This window comes from Halichoerus grypus, chromosome 12 (genome assembly GCF_964656455.1).
Source record: "Halichoerus grypus chromosome 12, mHalGry1.hap1.1, whole genome shotgun sequence".
NCBI classification, from domain to species: domain Eukaryota; kingdom Metazoa; phylum Chordata; class Mammalia; order Carnivora; family Phocidae; genus Halichoerus; species Halichoerus grypus.
Window position 1 is genome coordinate 260,347 of NC_135723.1, and position 14,698 is coordinate 275,044.

Below are 14,698 nucleotides of genomic sequence, written 5' to 3' on the forward strand. Positions count from 1 at the left end.
AGCCGGTGCGTTGACCACCCTCCCGCCGATGCCACCTCTATTCCTACAGCCTGAGTGTCCCTTCACACTCCCTGGCACAGGTGGCCGGAGGGGATGGCGAATTCCGAGACACCCAGGCTTGCAAAGCATGTGTGTGCCTGTGACCATGTCGCCATATCGTCCCACGGCCCTTATGCACAGAGATCAAAGAACACTCGTCAACGCCGTGTTCTAAACTTTTAAAATGTTTACTTAAAAAACCACCCAGTCCCAGGTTGGGCATGAGAGGTTGGTGTGGCACACAGAGATCTGGTGAGAAGAGAGAGGCCTGGGTGGTCCCTTGGGTGCTGAGTGCTGACGTCTCTTTCTAGGCCAGCCCTGTGGGAGCTGAGGCCTCCCCCACGGAGGTGCTCCCAGGTCTGCCTGGGGGTGGGAGGGGGAGGTCCTCCCCATCCTGGGTCCCTCTGGGCAGGCAGGGGCTCTGGGGGCTCTGTGTCTTGCACCACCTGGGAGGGTCCACCCCAGAACCACAAACCACTCATGGATGGTGGCAGGAGAGCAGAAAGGCTACCAACTCCAGGCCTCAGGGTACAAGCAGTCTCCGCTGTGGCATCTCCCAGTCCCCACCAGGCAAGAAAACAGCCAGGCCTGGGTGACTGGCAGCCTCTGGCCCCCTGTGCAACCCCGATGTAGGGCTGGCCAGGTCAGCGGGGCTGCCTCCCCAGTGGGTTGAGTTCCCAGGCAGGAGCAGGTTCCAGAGCACAGCCCCCTCCCAGAGCAGGGCCCGGAGAGGGTGAGTCAAGCTGAAAGCTCCAAGAGGAGACGGTGCGAAACGCAGCCGAGTCCTGAGTGAGCAGCTCCCTTCTGGGTCCTTGACTGCAGTCCGACAGGTGAGGGGCTTTGGGGGTCTCCATGCCTGCTCACCTCAGCCCCCAACCCAGTCAGGGCCCTGGGCTGTCCCACCAACCTCTGAGAGAAGAGGTCTGCCGAGGGGGCCCCAAATCCCCCGCGGGCCTTTCCCCATCTTTCGGGGTGGCAGTGGGGATGGGAGACATCCAGGGTCCTTACAAAGAGAGACCTCTTTCCTGGGTGAGGCTGGGGGCACCTGTGGGGAGCGAGTCCCCTGGGGCCCAGGTCCAGCGAGCCACTGCCGCCTCCTTGCCTGGTGTCCTCCGCTGTCACTGGCCCAGCATGCAGGCCTTCTTGCAGGCCACCGCCGAGATCAGGGCCGCGCCCCGGCCGCTGCCCTCCTCCGACTCGATGAAGGTGATCTCGCAGCTGGGCGTGAGCCTGCGCACGCTGGCGTGGAACCTCTCCTTGAAGCTGCGCAGGGGAAGCGGGCTGCCGTCCGTCCTCCCTGCACTCCCAGACCGCCTCACCCCCGCCCCGCAGCGAGAGGAGGAAGCCCGGGGGGCCCTCCCTCCTCCTCCTCGTCTGGGGGCCCAGAGGGGACGAGGGGCTAACCCTTGGGGACCTCGGACGCGCACCCACGACGGGCCCCCGGGCCCGACGGGGAGGGCGGCCGACCACGTGGGCTCACCTGGGGTGCAGCTTGTACACGGAGCCGTCCACGCCCACGGTGATGCGCATCACGTCCTCGCTGCGGCTCTCGCGCATGCGGTTAATGACGCCCGCCAGCCCCGCGGCGCACATGTGCGCGGCGCGCGTGGACACGCTCTCGCAGGCGCGGCGCACGATGTCGCAGTCGGTGGCCGAGGGCCTCAGCCCCAGGGTGCTCAGGATGTTGTAGATCTGCTTGCGGTCGCCCGAGTCGCTGCGGGGCGGGGGCGGCCGGGGGAGGGAGGACGTCGTTGGAGGGTCGCTCGGCCCCCGCGCAAGCCCGACCCCGACGGCGGCGGCCTCTTCCCCTCCCCCTGCCCACCTCACCCAGACAAAGCGCTTGGGGCTCGGGCTCCGGAGGGGAGCGGGTCCGATTCCGCCAGGGACCAGCAGTTAGCTGGTCATCGCGCCTCTCTCTAAGCCCAGGCTCTCCGCTCTAATGTGGGCGACACCGGCGCGCCTCGGGGCTGTCGCGTGAAGTGAGGCGATGTCCACGGCGGTGGGGAGCCACGGAGGGGACGCGTGGGCTGCGTCAACTGCCAGGCTGCGGGCTCCCCGGCGGGCCACGCGCCGCCCCGGACCCTCGCTCCGGACCCCCGCCCGGGGCCCCGCCCACGCCCCGCCCACGCCCCGCCCACGCCCCGCCCACGCCCCGCCCACGCCCCTGCGTCCGCGCCGCAGACCCCTCCCCGTGCACACGGCTCCTCCCCTGAGCGCGCCCCCCGCCCCCCGCGCCGGCCCCCTAGACACCGCCCCTCGCCCGGCGCGCCCAGCGCACCTCTCCACCTGCGACACGAAGCGCGTCTCGAAGGCGCCGCGCGTGCGCAGCTGTTCCGACGCCTCCCCGCGGAAAAGCAGGTTTTCGTCCACGAGTTTCAGCAGCACGAGCCGCACCAGCTCGCCCATGTACTTGCCGCCGATGAGCTTCTCGTACCTGCGCAGAGGGCGGCCGGGTCATCCCCGTCATGGAGGTCCCCACGCGCGGCCACGAGGAGGCCAGGTGGGGCACGGTGACACCCCGCTTGCACACTCGGGTTCGTGCCGGTCCCCTCATTTATCAACCAGGATTTTAGGCTGAGGAAGCGCTCTGGGGCCTCAGGACCGCACCCTGCCCTGCTGCGGGGCGTCGGTGCGGGCTGCGCGACCGTCGTCACGAGGGCCCTGCGCTGAGCCCACTGCGTCCTCCCGCAGCCGCGTGATGGGAGCTGCTCTCATGGCCCCGGATGGTTGGGAAGCGCAGGCCAGAGGGACTGGGGCCCTGCCTGGGGCCCTGGGCTGCGGGGCTCCGCCGAGCTGGCACTCGCGTGTTTCACGTATGTGAGCCTGTGCGTTTTCATCTCCAAGTGCACTGAGTCCCCCCGACCTAGCGGAGGTTTAGGAGCTGGTGAAGGGATGACACGCGCCCGGCAGCTAGCGGTGAATTAGGATAGCCGTGACTCGGGACGAGCTCTGTGCGGGCTGGGGCTCACGCTGTTCAAGCCACACGGCAGCATTCCGCGAGGAACACTACTGTGCGTTCTGCGACCGTGGACAGATGTCTCCTCCGGGGAACTCTGGGCTGACCCCGCTGAACGCTGCTCGGGGGTCTCCGAGCCTCCCTATGCAGTGGTCACCTGCCGGAAGGGGGGGTGATCCCGGCTTATGTATCCACAGACCCTCTTTTTGGGGACTAAACCTTCATGTCTCTCACGGTTCCGGGTTCACAGGGGGCGAGTGAGCGCAAGGAGGGAGGAGCTTGCAAAAGCATTGTCAGTTTGCTTTTCCCCAGAGTTGTTTAAAAACAAGCCCATTATCTGCCTGCCTGAGTAGGGTGGGGGTGGGGGGCGGCAGCGGGCAAGGTCCTTACAGCTGCTGGCCGGGGTTCAGGGAGTTCTCGTCCACCACGCGGTCGTACTCCAGCAGGAACTCGTCCAGCTCACCCGAGTCCCCGAAGGCGCCCCACTCAGTGTTGACGCACATGCGGCCCTCGTCCCCGTCCACGAGCTCCACGTTCTGCATCTCTTCCATGTAGCAAGCATTGCAGCCTGTGCCTGTGGGGGCCACGGGTCAGGCCCCGCTGGGGCGGGGGTGGGGTGGGGCAGGGGCTGCAGTCCCGGGAACCCGCCTCTCCAGGCAGGAGGCCCCCCATGGCCCTAGCTTCCCAGCTTCCTGCTGCCACAGCCACCACTGCCTGGCCTGGCGACGTGGGCAAGGCGACTCTCCCAGGGGCTAAAAGACCTGGGTTTGCTGTGTGACCTCGCATCCATGAGCCCATCTCTCTGGGCTGTTTCTCGTCCCCAGTAGGGGCTGGTAACACCTTATTCCCTGGATACTTGGGAGGACGGAGTGAAACGTGTCAAAGTGCTTTGCCAATTAGAGATGTGTGTGGTTTTATCTTGGTTACCCACCATCCTTGTTTTTTAGCACTTTACGTACATGTGCTTGAGCGTCTCTGTCCTGGGCCCTGGTTTGGGGGCAGCCAGAGGTGAGTAAGGCACAGCCTGGGTCCCTGGGACTGCTATGGAATTTGTAATTAGCAGAGTCCCTTGCAAAGTGAAAACGTGGTGTCCTTTGCTGAGAAATGATGAAGTTTCAAAATGGTTTCTGAGCGTGACGGCATGGGTAGCATGCCCTTAACACCACTGGGGACGTCAACTCTAATGCTGGCCAGTGGACCTGCCCAGCAGGAATGGGGCCTTCCCATTTTTTTGGTGTGTGTGTGTGGAAAAAAAACCCCCAGAAATCCAGATTTTGATGTGCATCCTCTCAATTTCTGGATCTTGGTCATTATCATAAAGATGTTTTTAAGCACTGAGCAGAGTGTTTGCAGGACAGGTGTGGGACCAGGCCACCCTCGGCCATCTCTGCTCCAGCAGGGATATGCCCGAGGCAGGGGCTGCAGAGCTCAGACACCAAGACAGGGCATCTTGGAGAGCCGTGCCCTGACTCATCTGCCCTACGCAGCTCTGAAGGGGACAGCCGGGAGAGCAGGGTCCTGCCCCTCCTGTTTAGGCGGGGGACTCAGGGCCGGCTTTCCATCTGAAAGTCGAACATGGAAGGAGGAGATGTGAGCAATGAGAGGAGGATGGAGCGAGGTCAGGCGGCAGCTGAGGATGTGGACATGCTGTTGGAGACAGGTTTGTGAGTGCAGACAACCCCTCAGGGCTGGCTCTGAGGGGCCCCGCGAAGCCAACAACTTTGCCACTGACTTTCTGGGGAGCCAGAGCCCAGACACCATGCTTGCATGCCCAGGAGGTGACTGCCCAGACAGGACCCATGCTCAGTACACACTCCTGACCCTCAGGAGCTTCTAGAAAGGCTCGAGGTCCGCTGGGCCAGTGTCGCTCCCTTCCTGGCCTTCGTGCAGGGACAGGAGGACCGTGCAGGAGAGGATCGTGCCACCTGTGCTTATGCTCTTCCACGGGGACAAGTCTGTCCAGTTTGGTCAATTTACCAGATAAGGGGATGTAATTAAATCCCGATGGGCCAGGCAGATCTGTAGCCCGTGCGCCGTCTGATGCAGGGACTTGTGAGTGTTGGGATATGCTAGCTGCATTCAGGACGCCCCTGCATCTCCCCAAGACTGCCCCACACCCTGTCGCCTGGCACAGGGGCCCTGCTCTGGCCATCACCCGTGGCCCAGGACTTTTGGCCCTCACGTCTCAGGGCCAGAGACAAAGGCAGGCAGAGGCTCTGTGCTGCCGAGGCCCCCGGATAGAGCAGGGTGTGAATCCTTACCCACAATCATGCCAACCTCACACCGGCGGTCTTCATAGTAGCAGGAGATCATTGTGGCCACCGTGTCGTTCACCATCGCTACCACGTCCATTTCAAAGTCCTGCCAAGAGGCACAGAGGCAACAGGGATGGGGCTGGGGTCTCGGCTCGGGCCGCTCTGCGCTTCGTGCCGCCCGGGGAGGGACGCCCAGGAGGCCGTCCCTGGCTTCGTGTCCAGAGAGGAGGGGGGCTCCCTGGGCAGTCAGGGGGTGCCTCACCCCTCTCCGTTTGATGGCGTCACGGAGGAGCCCCACGATGTTGTTCCCTTCTGCTCCGGAGGCCTTGAAGCCCTTGGTCCAGTTGAGGAGGATGCCCTGAGGGAAGAGGAGGGCGGGCCTGTGGCTGCTGACGAATGCTGGGGGCAGGGTGAAGGCATCCCACTCAGCAGACCATGGCTTGGGGACGACTCTCTATGACTACTTCTAATTCTGCAGGGCCGGCCTCCAGCCCAAGTGAGAGTGTTTCTAATGGAAAGCCCGGCGGCACCACCCAGAGCAAGGATGGGGTCCGGAGGAAAGCAACCTGTTTCACGTTGGGCCTCCTCCCCTGCAGTACACCCAGCTGGAAGAGGGTAAGCAACAGTGGCCTCACCCCTTCCTGGACGGTCTCCCCGGGCCCCAGAGCGGCCGTCCTGTCCCTGCCCTTCGTGCGCTGGGGGGCCCGGGCTTGGAGAACCAAGGAGCACTGCACTGGCTCTCTCTCTGAGAGGTCGTAGGTGTTTTGTGTGTATTTATGACTGATGTGTACAGATGTGTGTGTAATTTATACTCTGTATGTGTGTAGAAGCGATGTGTGTACATGTGTATAATGCACACACGTATGTATGAATGTATCCTTACACACACACACAGAATTGATGTGTGTACACATACATGTGTATAAGGCACACACATATATGCACGTATCCTGTACAGATGTGTAAAATTGCCGTGTGCACATGCATGTATAATGCACACACGTGCGTGCATGTATCCTCACACACGTGTAGAATTGCCGTGTGCACACACGTGTAGAATTGCCGTGTGCACATGCATGTATAATGCACACACGTGCGTGCATGTGTCCTCACACACGTGTAGAATTGCCGTGTGCACGCACGTGTATAAGGCACACACGTGCATGCATGTATCCTCACACACGTGTAGAATTGCCGTGTGCACACGCGTGTAGAATTGCCGTGTGCATGCACGTGTATAAGGCACACGTGCATGCATGTATCCTCACACGTGTAGAATTGCCGTGTGCACACGCGTGTATAATGCACACACGTGCATGTATCCTCACACACATAGAATTGCCATGTGCACATACGTGTATAATGTACACACGTGTAGAATTGCCATGTGCACATGTGTATAATGCACACGTGCATGCATGTATCCTTACACACGTGTAGAATTGCCATGTGCACACGCGTGTATAATGCACACGTGCATGCATGTATCCTCACACATGTAGAATTGCCGTGTGCACATGCGTGTATAATGCACACACGTGCATGCATGTATCCTCACACACGTAGAGTTGCCGTGTGCACATACGTGTATAATGCACACACATGTAGAATTGCCGTGTGCACACGTGTGTATAATGCACACACGTGCACGCATGTATCCTCACACATGTAGAATTGCCATGTGCACACGCATGTATAATGCACACACATGCATGCATGTATCCTTACGTGTAGAATTGCCGTGTGCACATACGTGTATAATGCACACCGTGCATGCATGTATCCTCACGTGTAGAACAGACATGTGTAGAAGTGTATATGTGACTGACCCGTGTGTGCATACGGGTGCGTGTGTGGCTGACTTCTGTGTGTCCGTGTGCACGGATGATGCACGTGTGTATATGTCTAGGGTGTGCGTGTGTGTGTGTGACTGTGGCAGGTGCAGCCGCGGCCCCCGCACAGTCCTGCCTCCACTAGTGGCCTGCGTCACATGTCTGTGCTGGCATCTGGCTGCCAGCCAGCAGTCTCCTCCCGCTCACTAGCCTGTCCCTGATCTGCGACGGGGCGATAATCCTGCCGGCCTCACGGGGCTCTGAGGGCTTCGGGCAAACAGAATCAGCCGTATCTCCATTTCCCAGAGTCTCACAAAAGGCGAGTGACAGAGCCACGGGTTGCACCCAAGGCTCTTTCCCAACACGGGGCTGCGTTTGAAGGCACAGGCAGTTCCCGGGGCGTCTCCCTGGGGAACGCGTCTACCCCCCGACCGGCCCCACCTTGTCGATGTCTTCATGCCTCACGGGGAAGGAGAAGGTGAAGCCCAAGGGCAGTTTCTTGTGCTTCATCTGATGCTTGTCCAGGAAGTCGGAGATGCACTCGGAGATGTAGTCGAAGAGCTGGAAGACACACGGCAAGCTGGCCGTCAGCCGCAGCGCCCCGCCGCGGGCCGCAGGAGAGCACGGCCTCCGAGCCTTCCCTTGGCTCCTGTGTCCTCTGTCCCAAATGCTGCTGCCGCGGGGACAGCGTGACACCAGGACAGGCCTGGTCCCCAGCCCAGCTGGGCGCTGTCAGCCCGTGCCTCCCACTGGACCCCATGGCGTCCAGCCACACGCTTCGGATAGAGGCACAGCCGTGGCCAGCACTCGGATTTCTGCCTCTGCCACCCAGAGTGTCCTTCGCTGCCTCCAGGTGTCCTGGCTGCCGCTCGCCCGGCGCTGCCGGGGACCAGCCCCTACCCTGCTCGTGTGGGCCTGGCCACAGAACTGGCTGTTGCTGAGTGCCCCGCTCGTCGGCCGAGCTCCCTGCTGGGTGCGGGGGCCCTGTGAGGCATTCACACCATCCCTGCTGCCTTGATTCCTGGCCAGTCCAGCGGCATGCAGGGGGTGGCGAGGACCAGGCTGCCACGGGACTCCTGCCTTGAAACCCCGGCCCCCAGGGGATGGGCTCTGCCTCCCCCCACCTCCTCTGAGGGCTCCTTGTACTTCTGTACCCTATCCTGAGCCCGCCCCACGGGCAGGGTAGCATTCCCGCCTGGGCAGACATCATGACTACAGTCACCCCACGCGGTGTCTCTGCTGGTGGCAGGTGAGGGAGGGACACACAGGGAGAAGGCAGAATGCATGGGCTGTGTGCTGCTTGGACCAGTGTGTGCTCTCAGCTGCCCTGTCACACCTGTGATCCTTCTGGGAAACTGGGCAGGAGGTGACCTGCTGGGGCCATGCCTGGTGCCCGTCCAGGTAGGCCTCTCACCGGCCTCCCTGGGCCCTCTGAGGCTGGCTGGCTCTCCTGCCCACAGGTGCCCCAGCCCTGGCAGACAGGTGGGCCCTCCCGCCAGGACGAGCGAGCCCGGAGATCCTGGGCAGACTTGATCCGGCCCCACGGCCCCCGGCGCAGCGGCTCACCATCTCAGCAGTGCCGGTCATGGCGTCCTCGGGGATGGAGTACATCTGGTGTTTGGTCGTCACACTCCACTGCCCCTCCTCGCCCTCCCCCACCTTCACCAACATCACCCTGAAGTTGGTACCGCCCAGGTCCAGGGAGAGGAAGTCCCCGACTTCTGCAGGCACAGGGAGAAGTGCATCAGCCTTGGGGCCCTGCCCGGCAGGACCCCAAGACCGGGGAGAGAAGGAGAGGAGGGAGTGGGGGAGATGAGGAGCTGGACAAGGGGGCTGCTGACGCTGGCATCTGGGGAGCCCCAGGTCTACTGGGGAAATGGTCAGAGGTGAACTGGGGAACTCCATGGGAATTCCCTGCCTTGGACCGAAGCCATCCCAAGCCCAGGTCCCAAGTGAAGACCTAGTGAAATGGCCCAGACTCAGGATTGGGCTGGGGGGATCCCCCCACCACCCTGAAGAACGAGTTTCTTATTGTGAGATGCAAACGGCCCATTTTCTTGAGGCCGGGGTGAAGACCCCAGGGCTGGGCTGGCGGAGCTCGGGGTGAGAACCAGCCTGTGTTGGGGCCGACGTGGGGAGGACCTGTCTGGGGTCTCTGGGGATAGTCCTAGCCATAAGCAAGGACCTGGGGGGGCCTCTCCCTGCTGGGGCCTGGGGCTGGCTGTCCCCAGCTGAGCAGCTTCTGGCTGCCGTGTGGGGCCCCTCCCTGCCCGCCCGGGACAGCATACCTGAGCCCTCCGGGGTGGAGCGCACGTAGGTGGGCAGCATCTTCACGCTGGCCTCCTCGTGGGTCTCCAGCCGCAGGCCCCGCGCCATCTCCTTCTGCATCCGCCGCATCACCTTCTTCAGGTCAGCCTCCTGCAGCTGGAAGTCGGCCAGGATCTGCTCTGCCTGTGCAGGAGTCGGGGGGAGCAGCTGCGTGGGGTGGGGGCCTGGATGGCCCAACTCACGGGCGTCCTGCACACACCAGGGGTCTCCCTGGCCCTCTGGCCCTGGGTCCGAGATGACCCCTCAGTTCAAATTCCCTGTTAAGACCAGCTGAAAAGCTAGAACGGCAGCCCCTCCCCAGCCCAGAGTACAGCCCATGAGTGGGCCAAGCCAAGCACCGCTATCCTGTGCCATTTTGCTGGTAATCGGTTTTGTGCCGGGCATGTGGCCCAGTTCTGGCCAATGACAGGGAAAGAGAAGTCTGATGTTAGCAGGACCTTCCCTTCCTGGGAAGGTCAGTGCCAGCATAACTGTGAACACAGTGGTGTAAGAGTGTGATGGCCGGCACTGCAGCAGCTGTCCTGTGACAATGAGGAGACAAGGCTGTTGGCGGGGAGGGAAGGCGGGAAGAGAGGCGGAGCAGCCCGGTCCCGATGTGCTGGCCAGCTCTGGATCCTCCCACCTCCATGTGCTGCTTGTGGGAGCAAACACGAATCACTGGAAGCCATAATTAAGCCAGGTTTTTGGCTCCCAGCAGCCGACAGCATTCCTAAGGCATACAGGTCCTTCCTTAGGGATCATGTCCCTACACTTAAAGTTTGAACCCAGGGAAGGTCACAAAGGGACGGGGCTGACAGAGTCCGTGACAAAACACACAGAACCAAACACCAATGTTTGCCAAGCCATTCTGCAGCTCTGGGCCCAGGTGGGAGTGTAGCCCCTTAGACACCCTCCTCCTTGGCGGAGCAATCCAGGCCGTTCTCAGGGATGCACGGCCACAGGCTGGCCCCCTCGGTCTGTCTCTCACACACTTTCGAATGTAAAATGTGCCAGCAAGGAGTAGAAACATTAACACTCGCAGAATTCTGCCAACACACCACACCCCGAGCCGAGCGTCCCATACCGGCTGTCGCGGTTCGCTAGGAGGAGGCGCCCGCAGCGGCTTCGAGAAGAGCACGGGCTCGCAGAAGCCTCTGGTGAGGTGCGTGTGCCAGCGTGCCTCGTGGCCCGCACGCGCAAGAGCCGAAGTCCCTGAGAGGAGGCCGGGCATCTCCCCGGAGACAGGGTTGTCCAGAGGGACCGAATGTAAGACATCACAGACTCTTAGCAAGAGCGATGCAGACGCTGCAGAGGTCCAGCCTCAGACCCCTCCCCGTTGCTGTGCTGCCCGCTCGGTGGCCATGACCCTAGACTCATGAGGGGCATTGGGCAGAGGCTTCGCTTCGCCCTCTGTGTCCAGGCCCACCGTGGGTCTCTGCCACTGACGGTGGGTGAAACCCCCCCCCCCGCCTGCTTCCAGGCCACAGAGACCCTTGTGTGGAACCCCAGAAATCACAGGAAGTCAAACCACCGGGTCAACGGGCAACATTTAATTTCAACCTAGCCGTTTCTCTCCAAGAATCCGTTCTATAGAAAGGGTCCCAGAAGCACTTAAGGGCATGCAGCGCTGGGACGGCGGAGACCCAGGAAGACCCCACGTCCGCCCCGGGACGTCCCATCCCTGCCGGGACACCACGCAGCGGGAGTAGAAGGCTGAGATGATCCCATTCTGTCAGTAAAGTTGCCTCTCGCTGTGGGTCTCACTTTGTCCTGTACAATATTCTCAAAAGCTTAAGTTTGCTGCCAATATTTAAATAGAGACACTTGTACAGACAAATCTGGGTTTGGCAGCACTTCTGCAAAAGTAGGTCTGCATTCTCGCTGGGGCTGTGGGGAGGCCACCCACCTGGGCAGGGTGTGTTGGGGGGGAGCCTGTCCCTGGCGGGGGGGGGGGGGGGTGTGTGCAGGAAACACCCGGTCACCTGCCCTCATGCTGGGCCCTGCCCAAGCGAGGCTCTGCAGGCGAGGACCCACGCCCCCGGGCCCCCACACTGTGTGCATTTCCTGTTCCTTGTGGGGGAGGGGTGCTGCTGGGAGGTTCCTTACGTGGCCACGGGCTGACACTGGCCTCCAGTACATCTTGCCCCTCACGGTGAGGAATGACTTCCGGGGTGGGTGCAAGCCCCCTCCTCATGTGCATTGGGGCCTACAGACGCCTGGTTCTCCTGGACCAGGGGATCCTTTACCCCAGGAACATATGGGCAACTGGCCCAGGGTCACCCACTGTGTGTCCACAGCACCGGAGCCAAGCTGCCGCTGGACCCATGACAGGCTCACACTGGCCTCCAGAGCGCTGGGACGGGCGCTGGAACCCACAGGTCCTCCTGGCGTTTGCGCAGGGACCTCATTCCCTGGTCCTCAGAGGCCCACAGCTGCATACAGACTGGCCTCCCAGGACTGCGCTGGGGTAGAAAGCACCTTCGGGCCTTCCCCTCAGTGTCCTCATGTGTCAAGTTGGGGCACCCCCAGGTATCCTGCCTTCTTCTCTGAGTCCTGGGGATGAGGTCCCAGAGCATATAAAGGGGGCAGATGTCCTGCCACCTGAGCCCCCCCCCAGATGCAACCCCCGTCCTACTCACCCAGACAGCTTGACCCCTCCCACTTTCCCCCTCCGACCTCGACACCCGATGACCTTGTCCAGGCTGGGGCCTTAAGGACTGTCTACACACTGATGCCTGGGCACCCGGAGAGGCTCCCCTCACTGAGACGGGGTGGGGTGGGGGGGAGCACCAGGCCCTCGGGCTCAGCACGTTGGCATGTCTGTTAGCCGAGGGGAGATGGGTACCGAGTGGCAGATGGCTATGTGAGGCCTGAGCTCAGGTGACATCTGGCCTTGTTGGCCCCAGGAGTGAGTGCCCTGGAAGACGCCATCCCTACAGACCCCTCCTGGAGAGTCTGGACCGTGGGTGTCAGGAGGGGGCCGTGGGGAGGGGGTCAGTGACAGGCACAGCTGTCCCTCAGCCTGAATGCTTCCTTCCAGGGGTCCAGCACCACCCCGACGTCGACGTCGACTCTGCCAAACCGACTGCCCCGTATGCACGGTCCGGTGGGGCGAAGCACTCTCCCTCACTCTGGGATGGTCCTTACCAGATTCGAGGCTGTCTGGGCCTGGCTCCTGGTGGCATCCATCGCTGTCTCTCCGAGGGGCCAAAAGGTAGGTTTTGGGGGGAGGTGGAGACACCCCGCCTGCTGAGGTGTGGGGCTGGGCTGCAGGCTGGAGACTGAGGCCCACCTGTGCAGGTGAGGGCGACCTCACGGGAGAGGTGCCCTTGGCAGGCTGCCAGGGCTTCTGCACGGAGAGCGCTCGGCCGGCAGGTGTTGAAATACTCTGCTCACTGCCACCAGGTCAGGTGGGGCCAGAGGGTAAAGGCGGCCCGCACAGGGTCAGGGCTGACCAGGACCGGTCAAGGCCAGGGGGCGGTGCCCATGCTCTCCGCACCCCCGTGTGGGGATTAGCTGCCTGGAGGTGCTGTGGGGAGGGGACAGAACTAGTCTATCTGCCTTCCAGTCCTTGGAGGTGCCAGGGCTGGGGGTCGCCACGCTGTCGGGGGCAGGAAAGTGCAGTGAAGAGCCCCGCGCACAGGGAGGGCCTGAGAGGGCCTGGGCTGTGCAGGCCAGACTGCGGCCCGGGAATCCCTGGTGGGTTTCCGGGGAGGCTGGAAAAGACCCTGCCCCGACCCCCCAGCGGGATGTGAAGGGAACTCCCCCTCCCCTGCTCTGCCCCGCCCCTCCTGTCTCTGGTGCATGTGTCCCTTCGGCCAATGAGGCCGCAGGATTGATGGGGGGGGGGAGTTGCTCAATACCTCATTTGGGCCAATGAGAGCCGAGCCTAGGGGACTGGGGGGCAGGGAAGGAAAGAGGGGGGTCTTCGAGACTGGGGGGTGGGACACCACCCCAACGGCTGCCCCCAGCCCAGGGCCATCCCCACCCCCAAGGTGAAAAATGCTTGTTTTTGTCGGGATTTGTAAACTGTAAATTGTTAAAACCTGCCTCTAAAATGTCGGAGGTCATTCTTGGGTTTGGGCAGTAGAGGTCCAGGCGGGAGCTCGCTCTGGATGCTGGACGGCATGCAGCGTCCCCCCCCCCACCCCGGCCCAGCCCCCGAGGGGAGTGAACTTGTCGCGCCCGGGATAGGCATCTGCCAGGCCCTGCTAAAATTAGCAGGAGCTCCCGACTTGCTGGGGGGAGGGGATGGTGGACGGACAGAATGCCAGACTCTCCCGCCAATGGCCAGTGGGTCACCCCGAAGAAAGCCCTTGGCACGATCGATCCCTTTCCTAAAATAGAGCAAAAGCACCTTCACCAGACCCACTTGTAACAGGTCACTGACCCACCAGCCCCTGGCTCTGAGCCGCCGTTTTTTTCTGTGTGTGCGGTGATGGGGCTCATCCTGGGTTTGGATGGGGGTGGGGGTGGGGTCCTTCTGGACCAGCCAGGCTAAGAAGCAGCTGCCCTTCTCCTGGAGCGAGCACACAGCCCCTGAGAAGAGGCTCAGAATCCTCCAGCCCTCTCCTCTGGGAGGCTGGGATGGACAAGGGCTGGGGCACACGGCCCCCTTTCTCGTTAGTTGGACTTCCGCTTGCAAAGCTTGCACTTTGACTAGCAAGCATCCTTCCCCAGAGCCCTTTCCCCAGCCCCCCTCCATGCATTCTGCGGCAACAGTAGCACAGGAAGGGGTCCCCACTTCCCCACGCTAGGCAGTCCTGCAGAGCCAGACTCAGTCCTCATACCAGGCCTCCCATGTGCCTATCACTTGCCCTGTCTCACTGCCTCATCTTCAGATGGGGAGGTGACATCAGTGAGTCTGGGCTCCAGGTGAGGCTCTGACCTGTCCAGATAAGAGGGTCCAGGAAAGGTTGGGCCTCAGAGTAAATGGCTTATGAGGGACATACTTGGAGTCTTCGGTATCTCAAGGGCGGTCCTAAAGAGGTTGGAGGAACATAGTTTGTGCATAGGGTTTCTTAAAAACAACGACAACACAGAACTTCTTGACAATGGGCTAGGACGTTTCAGTAGATAGTGAGCTCCCCACTTAACAGGGAGAGAGAGCAGGATCCCAGGGACCTTGCTCTGTGCTCCAGCCGGTCTTCTCATCCCTTGGCTGCGCATGAAGCTAGGTCAACAGGCACGATTTACCTCTAGGAAATAATCTGACAAGTTCACATGGTAGAGATTTCAGGATGAAAGAAATGGCACATAAGCCTCATGTCCAGCTACAGGGAATGGGTTTGATAAATTATGCTACACTT

General features: G+C 61.7%; 1 protein-coding gene and 1 long non-coding RNA gene across 4 annotated transcripts; one reads left to right on the forward strand and one right to left on the reverse strand.

Annotated features, from left to right (window-relative positions):
* Positions 1-208: 208 nt before the first annotated feature.
* GCK (glucokinase) lies at positions 209-10,984 on the reverse strand. 2 transcript variants are annotated; one of them, XM_036085221.2, is made up of 9 exons: positions 9,371-10,984; positions 8,649-8,803; positions 7,524-7,643; positions 5,513-5,608; positions 5,257-5,356; positions 3,386-3,569; positions 2,318-2,473; positions 1,520-1,753; positions 209-1,302 (listed from the first exon to the last, which is right to left on the reverse strand). In XM_036085221.2, the coding sequence occupies exons 1-9, from the start codon at positions 9,477-9,479 to the stop codon at positions 1,158-1,160; spliced, it is 1,299 nt and encodes a 432-aa protein (XP_035941114.2). In that variant the 5' UTR covers positions 9,480-10,984; the 3' UTR covers positions 209-1,157. The 2 variants fall into 2 exon arrangements, with proteins under 2 accessions (XP_035941114.2, XP_035941115.1); XM_036085222.2 differs by lacking the exons at positions 2,318-2,473; positions 3,386-3,569; positions 5,257-5,356; ... (2 more) ...; positions 8,649-8,803; positions 9,371-10,984 and adding an exon at positions 1,867-2,120.
* Positions 2,406-12,650, forward strand: LOC118531290 (uncharacterized). 2 transcript variants are annotated; one of them, XR_013443037.1, is made up of 3 exons: positions 2,406-2,539; positions 5,729-5,865; positions 12,430-12,650. It is a non-coding gene; the product is annotated as an uncharacterized LOC118531290 (long non-coding RNA). The 2 variants fall into 2 exon arrangements; XR_004915105.2 differs by lacking the exon at positions 12,430-12,650 and adding an exon at positions 8,543-8,642.
* Positions 12,651-14,698: the final 2,048 nt, after the last annotated feature.